General features: G+C 36.3%; 1 protein-coding gene across 2 annotated transcripts in view; it reads left to right on the forward strand.

The window, feature by feature from the left end:
- LOC150091289 (uncharacterized) overlaps window positions 1-12,189 on the forward strand; it is a 31,147-nt gene extending 18,958 nt beyond the window's left edge. Inside the window, exons 2-3 of one of the 2 annotated variants that reach the window (XM_090383113.1) lie at window positions 9,528-9,646; window positions 10,641-12,189. In XM_090383113.1, the coding sequence (XP_090239239.1) occupies window positions 10,657-12,018 (1,362 nt within the window). In that variant the 5' untranslated portion in view covers window positions 9,528-9,646; window positions 10,641-10,656 and the 3' untranslated portion in view covers window positions 12,019-12,189. The remainder of the gene's footprint in view (window positions 1-9,527; window positions 9,647-10,640) is intronic. The other variant, XM_090383120.1, reaches the window with a different exon arrangement.
- Window positions 12,190-12,875: the final 686 nt, after the last annotated feature.

Here is a 12,875-nt window from a genome sequence, read left to right on the forward strand (position 1 = left end):
CGAGGAGAGGTTCAGAGTGTTTATCACATCTAGTTTCTGTGAGGATATTTCCCAGAATGCAGCCATTTTACAGACGGTAACCATCAACATGACTTTATCAGAAATAAAGCAGTACCTCATGAGATTTGACTTGCAAGTTAATCCTGAAAAATCTGCCGTCATGGTATTCTCACTTAAACGCACACCAACCATAATTCAGCCAGCGATTGAGGGAGTTCTGATCCCCTGCGTTGAAAAGCAGGGAGATCTGGGTGTGATCTTTAACCAAAAATTAAGATTCCTCATTATACAGAATAACTCTGCGCCAAATTCAACGGCAAACGGTGGGATGCCAAAGCTACATATACGATAAAAATCTGATAAAAATGTGTAACAGGACGATGATTTTCGAAAGTGTACTGTATGGAGTAGAGTTGTAGAACTCTGTTGCAACATTCAAATTAAATGCCGCAGAATACTGGCTCCTGAAGTGGGAGACCTGGAAGTGTCATTTCCCACCACAGCAGCACACAACACCAATGGCTAAAGCACTGAATTTAACTAGATTTGATTTTCACCCCCAATGCATGAAAGAAGACCATCAAAATGATCGCTGGGAGAATATTAGGGCCCAACATTTGGTACACTGTTTGTGGGCGAATCCCCCAACCAGCTCCACTCCCAAGCTTCTTGCTCTTCCTTCGCGGCTGCAGTTTAAAGATCGCTTCCATCCATATTAAAAGCTCAATCTAGTTCAATCCCTGGATGCTGATTTGTGTAAAATCGTAGATGACAAAAAGTATAGACGGCTCATCCTAGATCTCAGAGAAAACCCAACTCAAGGAAACTTTTTGTGTTATCTTAATTTACATTATTATTAAATTTTTTTAAACTACTTTTATTTTTTGTATTCGGTTTCTCTCCAAGTTGATATAATCTGCTATATGTTTTTATATTTAAATTTCCTTTAATTTAATCATATTAAAGCTATTGTACTTACCCTGTATTATATTTCTGGTGAAGCATTTTTAAACTTCGGCCATTGACTGCAATCAAATTATTTTTAATATGGTATGAGAATACAGCAAAGCTATAAACTAGACTTTTCAAAAATATAATCCATATAAAACATGAAATTACATAAAAGCAAACAATGCATCACTGATGGGAAGATTTAATGGCACACCTCATCATATTTATAATTTTATTTTCATCAGCGGCATGCACACGAAAAGAAGATACCTTTTTTATCTAGGATGATAATTAATAGCTTGTAAGGAAGACTTAACAGGGTATAATTAAAACTTCTTAAAGATCGCTATATAATAGTAGCCTGCATGCTTGATAATACGCTTTTTATGTGAGGATTGGAATTTGTTAAAATATTCATTTTGCAATAACCCCTCTCAATACATGAAACTGTATAATTTGAAAAGTCTACAGTGCATAATGAATGATGGTTCTTTGTAAAGAACTTTTTATGCAATGTCTTTTAATCGAAGTTATTTCACATACATATTCATCAACCGATTCTGTAATTTTTCTTTATTTCATAGCGGAGAAATTAAGAAATCGTCAGGTCTTCATTAATGACACAGCTGCAGTTATTGAAAGTATTAAAAAACCGTCAAATGTGATCAAGTCACTTACCATTACTATAAAAATTCTCCAGCTTTGAATAACAAGCCGAAGTGATACCAAATTAGCTCGATGTAAGATAAGCCACCCATGTTTTCAACAGCGAAGCCTTCGTGGGTAGCACAGTTGGTAAAATTGCCGTCCTCCTCACACCAGGTAGAAAAGACTTGAGTTCGTGTCCCGTCAATGATGTGAGGAATTTTTATGGACATTTTTCACAACGTGGCAGAGTTAGTCGGTCTCAGGCAACGGTAGCATGACTTTTGCCTTCCGAAACTCAGATTTTTCGTTCAGAAAACAAAAAATCGACCACAGACTATGCAATTTACATACGGAGCAATATGGCCTTAGTCACTGATGCCCATAAACCCTACAACAACAACTTTCTACAATTCTTCTTAACCCAAAAACGATAACATATCCAATTCTTTCTGAATTAACTGATTTCAGGAGAGGATTGCATGTATTTTTTTCTCTTGGAAAATCGGGTTTTTCGTCCAGCAAACCGACCAAAGAATGCATTCAATTCAGCTATTACACATTGATGCCTCATAGCCTTACGTGTGTTTTCTTTGGCGCGTAATATTCATCACCGATATCACATCCTATTGTGAAAAAAGAAATACACCTACTATAAACTTATTCTGTTGTTGGCTCTGATGGATGAACCTGAATTTCGATGTGGACTTCCTTCCCCAAGGCCTTTGTCCACCAGTAAATCCACTTGACTGTTCGCTTAGACAAAGTACATTATTCACACTTTGGCATATGTTTGCTAACAGAAACAACCCGCCAGATGATAAGAAGCCAGCTGAGTAAGCTTCGAAAAAGGTATTATGGTGATCGTATTTTTTTGAACCAATATGAGGTACATGGAAAAGGCAGACAGTTAATCTAACATTTGACCATAATTCTGCTACAGGTGTGTATACACAATTACTGTCTCTCCCACGGGGTGAAGAATTTATCTTTCTCACTGAAGATAAACACTTCAAACAACTGACTGTTTTTTCAGGCTGCATTTAGCATCAGAAGGAACTACCAACCACAGCATTACCCATTATAAATAGTTCATTGGATGAAATTATCAACTGTACCTCAACCAACATTGTGTTTTCACGTGCCAAATGGCAACCTTACTTTGCTGACACCCTAGCTGAGCAATACTTTCATCCTTTACTTCTTCTGGCCCTGGGCGGGCTTCCAGGGCTGAGGGTTTCCAACTCTTCTCCCTCACACCTCTTTTATTTGAAGGAAGACGCTTTCCTTCCCCATCCTTCTAGCTTCCCCCCAACGTTAACTTCCATTCTTTCTCTGTCCATCACCCTCACAATTTTTTTTTGTCGTTGGACGCCTCCAGAAAGCTCAGCGAACTCTGAGGACAGCCTTAGCCAGAGTCCGATCCCTACTACCTGGCTCACCTCCGCGTGGTGCTGGAAGGGCAATGTCAGGTCCCACTAGAGGTCAGATGAACAACATACCCAACAGAACACAATGCATACTGCACATTAACCTACACGATGTCATTTTCAGAGCCTTGTATTCTCCACAGGGTAACAAATCCCCGTTTGAATCTAGTGTGTGTGTGTGTGTGTGTGTGTGTGTGTGTGTGTGTAAACTCGGTCTTTATTCTCAACTCTCAAAACTACCATACTTTTCATGTTTCTTACTGCTTTTTCGACAATAATCAAAAGGCCACAAACTAAATTAAACTAAATTATTATATTAGGGTCACCTGGAAAGTAACTTTCAACTACCCATGTGTATTGTGTCTGTAAATTGAGTTTGCTCTCTAGTAGATTTGCCTGCTTTCCTCGACAAAAAAAAAAACCTTGCTATCTATGCCTGAGACGGACTAACTCAGCCACCGAGTGAAAAAAGCCCATAAAAGTTACTCGCGTCATCGAAAGGATTCCAAACAGAACCTTTTCCACGGATATTGGAAAGACGGTGACAATCCACTGTTCTATCCCCGCAGACACATAAAGCAACACACCCTGCTAATGCCTGTAACGTAGTGTGCAGTAGGAGATGTGTTTGGTAGGACCCTTATTATTTACAATGACGGTTACGTTTCCTTTTGTTGTGTAAGTGATGTTTCTGTCCTGTTGATATATAGTACAGGTTTTAATCACTGAGGTCACCTATGGGGTTAGATTGGTTTCTTGCAGGCAGATCCTCACCAGAGAGTAATGCTTGGCTCGATCATAAATATCACAAATGTTGCTGCATAGACGTCAACATTTCCATTGTATAATGTTCTGCATTATTTGGTTTTAGAGATTGCGTCTAGTTCTTTCCTTTTTTTTTTGTATCCAGCCTGTTTGTACCAATCTGGTTTCACATTTTCTTTTTGTGGAGAAGTGGGGCGTCCAACGTCCAAGTCATCTTCAGCATGAGAAGCAGTTCGTGGGACTGTTAGCGGAGCATTGCTAGCACAGAGTCTACATTGCTCTGCAGATGTCTGCTCTGGAAACGAGAGCACAGTTCGAGCACAGTCACTGTATGATATGGATGGAGATACAATGACAGTCATTTGTATTTTATAGACTGGTTTGTCTGAGTAGCTGAAACATAAGTGAGTTTTGGCATGTTCAGCATAACTTACTTCTAGTTTTCTGATAGTTGAACTATTAGTAAGCTAGTAGCACATTATGCTGACTTTAGTTCAACCTTGTATTTTTTAATCTTTTTTCCTACCTTGCAAAGTTCGCAGGCTTTTGAGTAGGCTGGATCCTGCCTGTTCCTGTTTCAATTTGGGAATAGCAGCATTTTTTTCAGTGTAATCCGTTTGTGTATGGACTTCGGAGTTTTGGCAAATTACCTTCCACCAAACAGATGTACTCTTTGAGAGTATCCACATTTTTGACACTTGTATCATCTGATTTGATTGGGTATGTGAAGATACAGGCAGAAATTGAGGTATCCGGTTTCGACAGACGAAGATAAGGTTGGAGTACTTGATGTAAGAATAACGTTCTGCTAAAAACAAGTTCGTCATCTTTTTTGATCATTATTCACTTTTCTTGAACGACTTTTTGATTTTTTTAAGTCTCACTCTGCAAATATCCCTCTAGAACAATTTAATTAATTCATTTATCATTTTAATTCAAGTTATTCTTGGATAGCAATTTTGCTAGAAGTGTGTTCATTTCTTACAATTTTTATCAGTAAGCGATATATCTTTAAATAATGTCCATAATTAATATATTACATCAATACATATACACAATTTATATAAAGATTGTTACACAAACATCTCTGGAAACACAGCAGTTCAAAGGAAAAATCTGGAGACGCCGAGATAAAGAGATCAGTCAATCAGACAAATTCTTTAGATGTCTGGCAAGTCTCTGGTAAATTGTAAGACACAAAGTCTTACAAATTAAATTAAATGTCTATATAATTAATGATAGAATGCTAGATAGAGTGATATTGTAAACCTTACAAGAAAACACTTAAAGTCACACACAAATATTGTTTAAGATAGTGGGTCTCACGCTAATGGAATTTAATTAAGTGGAGTCTATAGTTAATGTAAAAGCAAATATACCGTGGAAATAAACATTAGAAAGAGTTTTGAATCAGTGCCCACACCTGAATCAGCCAGCGAAGATAGCAAGACGGAACAGTGGGGGGTAAACTGATAGAATGGCAAGGGACGGATTGCTCCAGAGATGACAATAGGGGTACCAGCGGGGGGCGTTCTTGTTTACTGCAAACAGAACGGGCGTGGCGAGACGAATCAAGTAAATGGACGCAGGTGCTTTCTGGATGATACTGAGCTCCGAAATTTCGATCACCTTCCAGAATATTCGAGAATTCTCTAGAAACGGAAGTCCTCTCTACACCGGAAGGGGCTCGACCATCGTGTCATGGGTCATAGGCAAATGAGAATGGAGACGATGATGGTCAGACAGAAATGATTGGTCGAGGAAAGGAGGGGCGTTACGAAATTTTGGGAAATAAAGGGGGAAGAGCGCACGCAAACAAGGGTGATAAAGTTTTTTTCGGAAATGATAAAGTTTTTTTTGAGGGGGAGAAAGGTGTTTTTGGAGAGATAAGCTCAGGAAACAGTCCCCGGAAGCGATCCACCAGTAGAACCAGTTATGGTGAGTTGACTAAGTTCTGATAGCTTTAATAAAGTGTAGATAAGTTACAGAAAGGGGAACTTTCTCGAGATGTAACATAGAAGTCCGAGAGCGTCCACCGAGAGATATATTTGAAAGGAGGACAGTGAGATAATGCTTACGGAAGAACACCGTACCGTTCTGTAGAAATAAAGTGATGGGAAGCGACTCCTACTGAATGATCCGGCACAGCAAAGAAGGATACGACACCAGGATGATCGGCAAAGCGAATAGTGTCCCTGGCTGAAGTTAGCATTCCGGAATCAGGGAAGAACGTTCCCAAACCAATGGAGGACCCGATGCAGAGCGGAAAGTCACAGGCCAAACATTGTATTAGCGGTAGGATTCAAATCCCCAGAAGTAAGTGATTAAACAACGTATATACCCCTACGTAATTGCAAAGGACTGCAGGGAAGATTAGATTAACATCAAGTGAGATTTAGGGAAACATACAGTTAACTCAGTGCATGTTGTATAGATAAGCAAAGAAATATTGTAGAATTAGTTTAACGAAGGATTGATTATAGTTATGGTTTATTTGCTAATTAATGGAAGGAAGTTAATAATTTTGGACGGGTTAACCTATAATGCAGGTACAGTTGTATGTTACTTATATAATATTACTGAAGTAGAGAAATTAGTCGCTAAATGCTGAAGTTTACCTGAGAGGATGAAGAAATAAATAAACCAATGTATATTTCATTAACATGTAATTTTAATGCGTTAGGGTGAGAATAGAATAGAATAATGTGTGAAGTGGACATTAAATTCCAGAAGAAGAATTGTGTTAACCATGAAGAAGAATGTAGGATTGTGCTGGATAAGTATGATTAATAAATAAAAAGTGTCAACTGTATTTAAGAAAGAGTTAGGTGAAACTGATCGTAGGAATGTGTTAGTTGCCGAATATTAAGAAGATGATGATAGGAGAGCCTAATGACCAGGAACGTAATCCATGCCATGTACCTATATATGAAGTGAATAATGTGTAATGAATTGCTTGATCTTTTATTTGTAATTATGTATAATAAACTAATTGTATCTAACCTAATGCAAATAGTGTTTGGTCATTTCTGAACACACAGCAAAAAATCCAAAGGAGGAGTGCACTAATATAGGAACTCCCACAGAACCGGAATTCTTCTGTGAGATAACAAGTCAGATGCAAAGTGGGGATATTTAAGAATATAAATAATAATAAATACTATAGTAAATAAAGAAATAATAATATAAACAAAAAAAAATAATATAAATATAAAAAAAGACCCCACCCCCACAAAAATCAACTGGAAGTCTAGAATTGGAGAAACTGATAATTTTTCTGCAGCGTCGACATCCTTTATTTTCTATCAGAAAAAAAAATTTGTTCCTCTCGCTCCTCGAAGAATCAAAAACACAATATTATTTACTGTAGGTGTATCCATCTTTCGGGAAATTAGTTGCTGCAATATATCTGGACCTCGGGGCTTTGAACTTTAAACTTTGCACAGATCGACTCAAAGTTATAGGTCGAGCTTTTCCCAGTCCTGCAAATCCGCATCGACTTTTTAAAGATGAATGCCACTCCTCCACCATTTTTTGTCCATTCTGTTATTACCTACGAGATGACAGTTTGTAGATTTGTTCAGCAAGTCAATCTCTATGTTATGAGAGAGAAAGCCAGATTTCTGTTAGACAAATGATTGAAAATTCATCATAAAACAATAGGTTTTCGAGAGCATATAATTTGAGTTATTTCTTACATTCTGAAGAACGCATATGTTGTTGGTTCTTGATTTATTTAGATTTATATGATTTTAATTGCTAGAAATACGTCTTCAGTGCGTCCAATGTTCTAGAGAGAAACTGCCTTATCTTCCAGCAATATAGACATGCCATTTACAGGAAACGTAAAAAGATGCGTTTGAATGATGCCTGTATCCATCTTTATAACTGTTTTATTGGCTATTAGTTCCTTAACTGGTGTGGAACTAGTAGTTGGATGGAGCCGTGTAATAAAAACCACAGATTTCACAGGGATAGATTTTAAAGTAGATCGCGCAGCAGTTACATCTATGAACTCTTCTTTTCGGTACCTGTATGCTAGATGTCGTCTTATACTTTCGCCCAGATAATTATCCTGAATAACGGATCAAATGTTTTTGTTTTCTTTTTTCTCATCACCTTCACATATTACTTTAATTTGAGCTATTTCTAATAAGTCTACACCCTTTTATTTACTTTCCTGGTATGCACAATTGCCCTGGGTTCTTTATGTATTCGGTTAAAACAGTTTGTTGTATTCTTGCAATTGTCTGGGTCAACCTGATTGTTTCAGTCTTGCTTGCCGCTTTGACATAATGTTAGCTTTGCCATTAACTGACCCATTTCCATTAATTTCTGGGTGGTTGAGACATTAGCGATGGAAGACATCTGAACGTGACCAATTGCTTGAGGCTGCAAATTATCATTCATAACATTGTGCGGTATGGTGGAAAGATCATCATGACACTGTGGGCGATGGTTATTTTCCATATCACTCTGACACAGGAAGTCAGCGGTCTTAGAGTCTGGGAAGTATTTATCCAAAAGCATGTTTACAACACACCGTGATTTCGAAAAGGATTGGGCTAGTTGATGTAGTTCATTAATCCAGGGGATTAATGACCTATATCGACTAGCCCAATCTAATACTTCTGTAGACTTCCCATGTTCCCTTATCGATTGTCTCTGATTGCAGAAGATTGGCGAAGACTTTTGTTAGCTTTTAATAAGGATTATGTGAATTCGAAACACATCTCACTCGTATTATCTTCTGGGTTTTTAATCAGTATTTCCAGTTAGGAAAGGATTTTTCGGTTCAGTCAAGTTACCTTCTGTGTATTTCATCTCATCAAGATCGTCTACAATGTATCGGGACATCCAGGAGGATAGATAGCCTACTATTAATTTAACTCTGTCCTCAATGTTTTTCTGGGAAGCTTCAACTGATGATGCTGATGGTTAGCTGTTTTAATGAGTAAATCTCTAGACCGGAGTCTTTTCAAAATTTTCGGGATTCAACGGCTTCTAAACCTTTATGAATTAGAGACCTTGATAGCATACCCATTGGTTTGAACGAAAGACAATGTAATATAAGGAATGTTGGATATTCCTGTTTAGGTTCATTCTTTCGTAGTCTCTTGGATTGAGATGAGTCATGGTTTGTTTCATTTGGGTCACAGTAAGATGAGCGTCTAAGTGAAGTGCAGGATAGTTGTCTTTCGTCCAAGCCTATGGGTGTTTGACCTAATGTTAATCAGAACATACTTAATGATTCTTTAGCTCATTTTGTGATTCGTAATTTAACGACAGAAATCAATCCACGAGTTTCACTTTCGAATTTAGTTTAGAACAGCAAAAAAATATGAAATAACATCTCCCAAGTCCTATCTCAGATACCCCATGACGACCTGCCCTTCAGTTTATGATTATAAATCTAGTAATTTATATGTAAGGTCACTGCAGAGCGGAAGCTCCATCTTAAAAGCCTCTTTTCAGAGAATAGTGCTGACGACATCGTGTTTTAAACGGAAACAGGCTACCCAATGTTTCCGATGACGTAAATAGTCAAATGTCTATACTTCCTAGTGTGATCTACTTATAAAATTAAGTTTGGATTTTGTTCATTCGAAACGAATTTTACGGTAAGCAGTTTAGTACATCTTTCTATATTTTCAAAAGCTTTTGTGTATAATAAATGGCAAGTTTCGCTGTACATTAATAGTAATAGAGATAAGAACTCTGAAGTATTCTTTAAAGAAAATCGAAGAAACAGCACCACTTTCATCCTAGAACAACTTCGTGAACTCTTCTGCAACCTATCTAACTGCTGAAAGAAGAAACTCCCATCATATTTCTTGTCTTTAGCGTTTTTTCAGGTTAGTATCTGATTATAAAATTATCATCTTACAATTACAAGTTTATTTTGTAATAAATTAATCCGTGATATTGCTGATTTACGAATACGAAAGTTTTCGTTATCATTATTGCATCTTAAGTGTAATTTTTCTGAAAATATAAATAAATTGTCTAACTCTTTTTTAAGCTCCATCTTCCATATTTGTTATCCACCCTCTTTGTATCATTGACATCACTACAAATTTTTAACATTAAACTAATAATATATATGTATAATAAAATATATTATAATTTATATTATAAAATACGTTAATCAGTTTTTAAGGAACGCTAAGAGTAATAAGGAAACCGAACAGAGCATATATATATATATATTGCACCTATGACATCAGTTCAATTGAAATATGACCAATCAGATCCAATGTGACAAGATTTTAGTGTTGGATTTTGCATGAATAACCGAAATAGATCTAAGAATGTAAAAGAAGTGTAGTTGTTTGTGTATAATGACCCTTCTCTCTTTGTTCGAGGCTGAAAAATAACCCTTCAGGACGAGAGAATCTTTAAGGAGCTCTTTTACTCCATAATCAAATTAAGACTCGGAAGAGGGAATGGTTCTTTTTCCTCCCGTTGCCCAAATGAAAGGAATCTGATTTTTCTCTTTCTTCCACTTTTATTATTTTATATTCGCATCTAGAGGTAACTTTATTATTAGGCGTGGAAGGGGGGTGCTCTATATAATATTCCTGTATACTGCGTGTCCTCTAATGCCCTTTTAACGAGGGATGAAAATGTGAATTCAAACAGCGGAAGGTAGCAATTAAATTGATATAATCAGGGGGGAAAACCCACATACCTCTTCCTCACAATTGCTGGCTGCAACTCCAGTGAAAACCTCATCTACAGAGTTGAGTATAACAGCCGATTACTGATTAATTAAAGACACTTAATTTTTTTAATAGTGCCCTTTAATATTTTAAAGAAATAATAACTTTTTGTTTAATTTAATTTCAGGCAGGCTTTCTCTGCAATGGATCACTACATACTTCTGCTGCTTCCTTTCCTTTTACCTCTTCCTCTGATAACAATGTCTATTTTCATAATGGACGTTTTCTGTCCAGACGAAGATCTGTGCACCTGTGGAGGATCCGAAGTATTGTGCTTCTGTACGAATAGACAAAATCTCACTGTCACAATGGTAACAAATGAATCTCTGCAGATCATGAGAATCGAAGGGTGTGGTAAAGTAGATTTCCACCATCCTTTTACCTTTTATCAAAGAGAGAGCGAAGAAATACCGAAATTGCACATAGAGCGAATTGAATTTATTGATATTCACGAGTTGCACATACATCCTTTCGCCATGTTTCCAATACAAAGTATTCAGGTGCTTCAGCTGCGTGATGTTGGTCAATTGGACATCGCACCATATGGATTTACGGGTATTAAAAGAGCGCATTTGATATCAATGGTTAATGTTTCCGTAGAAGTACTTCTTAATTCGGCAATTAATGACATTGCTGATATCGAGACATTCGAAATAATAAATTCTACTATTGGAACATTAGAATCTCTTGCTTTAATTTTGCTTAATGTCACAGATTTTCGGATAGTGAACAGCTCGATTGGAACTCTGCAGGAAGCGTCTTTAGTTATAAATATAGCTGATACTATCACTTTCGAAAACTGTTTCCTGAGATTTATGGATATTAGCACGTCTTTTCTTTATATTTTGGATATAACTTCTCTGGAATTTGTGGGTTGTACGTTCCAGGAAGTAGGCAAGAATATGATTTTTGCTCAAAAATTGAAATTTTTTGCTTTTGTAAGATGCAACGTGGAATTATTTCATCGGCAAAGCTTGAGTTTATTAGAAGTCACTCACAGTTTGGAATTTTCTGAGAACAAAATAAAAGTAGCAGAGCAGGAATTTCTGTTTTCTGATTATGATCTACTTGGCACTTTGAATCCACAAGTGGCTTTGGTAGTTCATAATAATTCGTTTTACTGTAACTGCGAGCTTGTGTGGTTGTTTTTTGAAAATAAACACGTTCTCTATCAAGCTCTCTTGAATACAAGTTACTGTTATGGTCCAGCAGAGCTTGCAAACGAGCAACTTCACAATTTGGAGCCTATAAAAGACATTTCCGGTCGATGTACTGACATTAAACGACATTCGTTCCTAGGAGAACATAACACCTTTTCTACAAGCAAAGTCCCAACGGTCAGTCCAACAATAAAAGATGTTTTTGTCACCAAACCTCCACTGGATTATACCACAATTATGGAGTCTGTGAGGGCTAATACTTCTGTAGCTTCTAGTGTTCTCTTTTCAGTGGTTGCAAAGGGAATGTGTACAGCATTGCTTTGTTTTTGGTATTTGATACTATGAATTAACAGTTTTATTTCTAATTTTAATTGAAGGAATAAGGCTAATTTACTTCTGTCTATTTAAGTCATAGAAACAGTCTTTGAAAATCTTCTGAATACAAATTACCGCTACCAGCCTTTGAACTTGAAACCATAAACTTCTGAATTTGATGTTATAACTTGATGTATTGATATGTATTGATATTAAACTACAAACATGTATTGATATTAAACTACAAACAATGTATTGATATTAAACTACAAACAATGTATTGATATTAAACTACAAACAATGTATTGATATTAAACATGTATTGATATTAAACTACAAACAATAACTTTCATAGAAGAATATGCTATTTTTCGAAAATCAGATGTCCAACGGTAACAGATCTTTTTTTCCGGAGGGACATTGGATTTTTCTACAGGTAAGGAGTCTGCTCATGTTTCAATATAGCCTGTAGTTTATTTTATGCCTTCTCAGGGATTGTGAAAAAGAATTCTGATGGTACTATTGTATACGGGCAATTAAAAATACATAACTGACTAATCTATCGAGTGGAAAGTAAGTACAGAATCTAATATTCTCCTATCAATATCGAGTTATTTACCGAACTAAGCAAATGTTTATATTGTACACAATACGTGATGTGTAAATAATCATGCAACAGATATGAAGAACAATTTATAGCTTATGTTATAAAACATATTTCTGTAATTTAAAATACTTTTTATAATACTATTTTATTCTACTTTTTATTTGTTGTTAATTTTATTGTCAAATGTTAGAAATTTGAGCTCTCTGTCACTCTCCATTCCCAGCAGTTTAAATCTTATTGAGTTGAAAAGAACTTTTATCAACTTTTTTCACATCCTGTT

The sequence above is a fragment of the Mastigoproctus giganteus genome, chromosome 1 (assembly GCF_048544385.1).
Source record: "Mastigoproctus giganteus isolate SK-2022 chromosome 1, ASM4854438v1, whole genome shotgun sequence".
In the NCBI taxonomy this organism is placed as follows: domain Eukaryota; kingdom Metazoa; phylum Arthropoda; class Arachnida; order Uropygi; family Thelyphonidae; genus Mastigoproctus; species Mastigoproctus giganteus.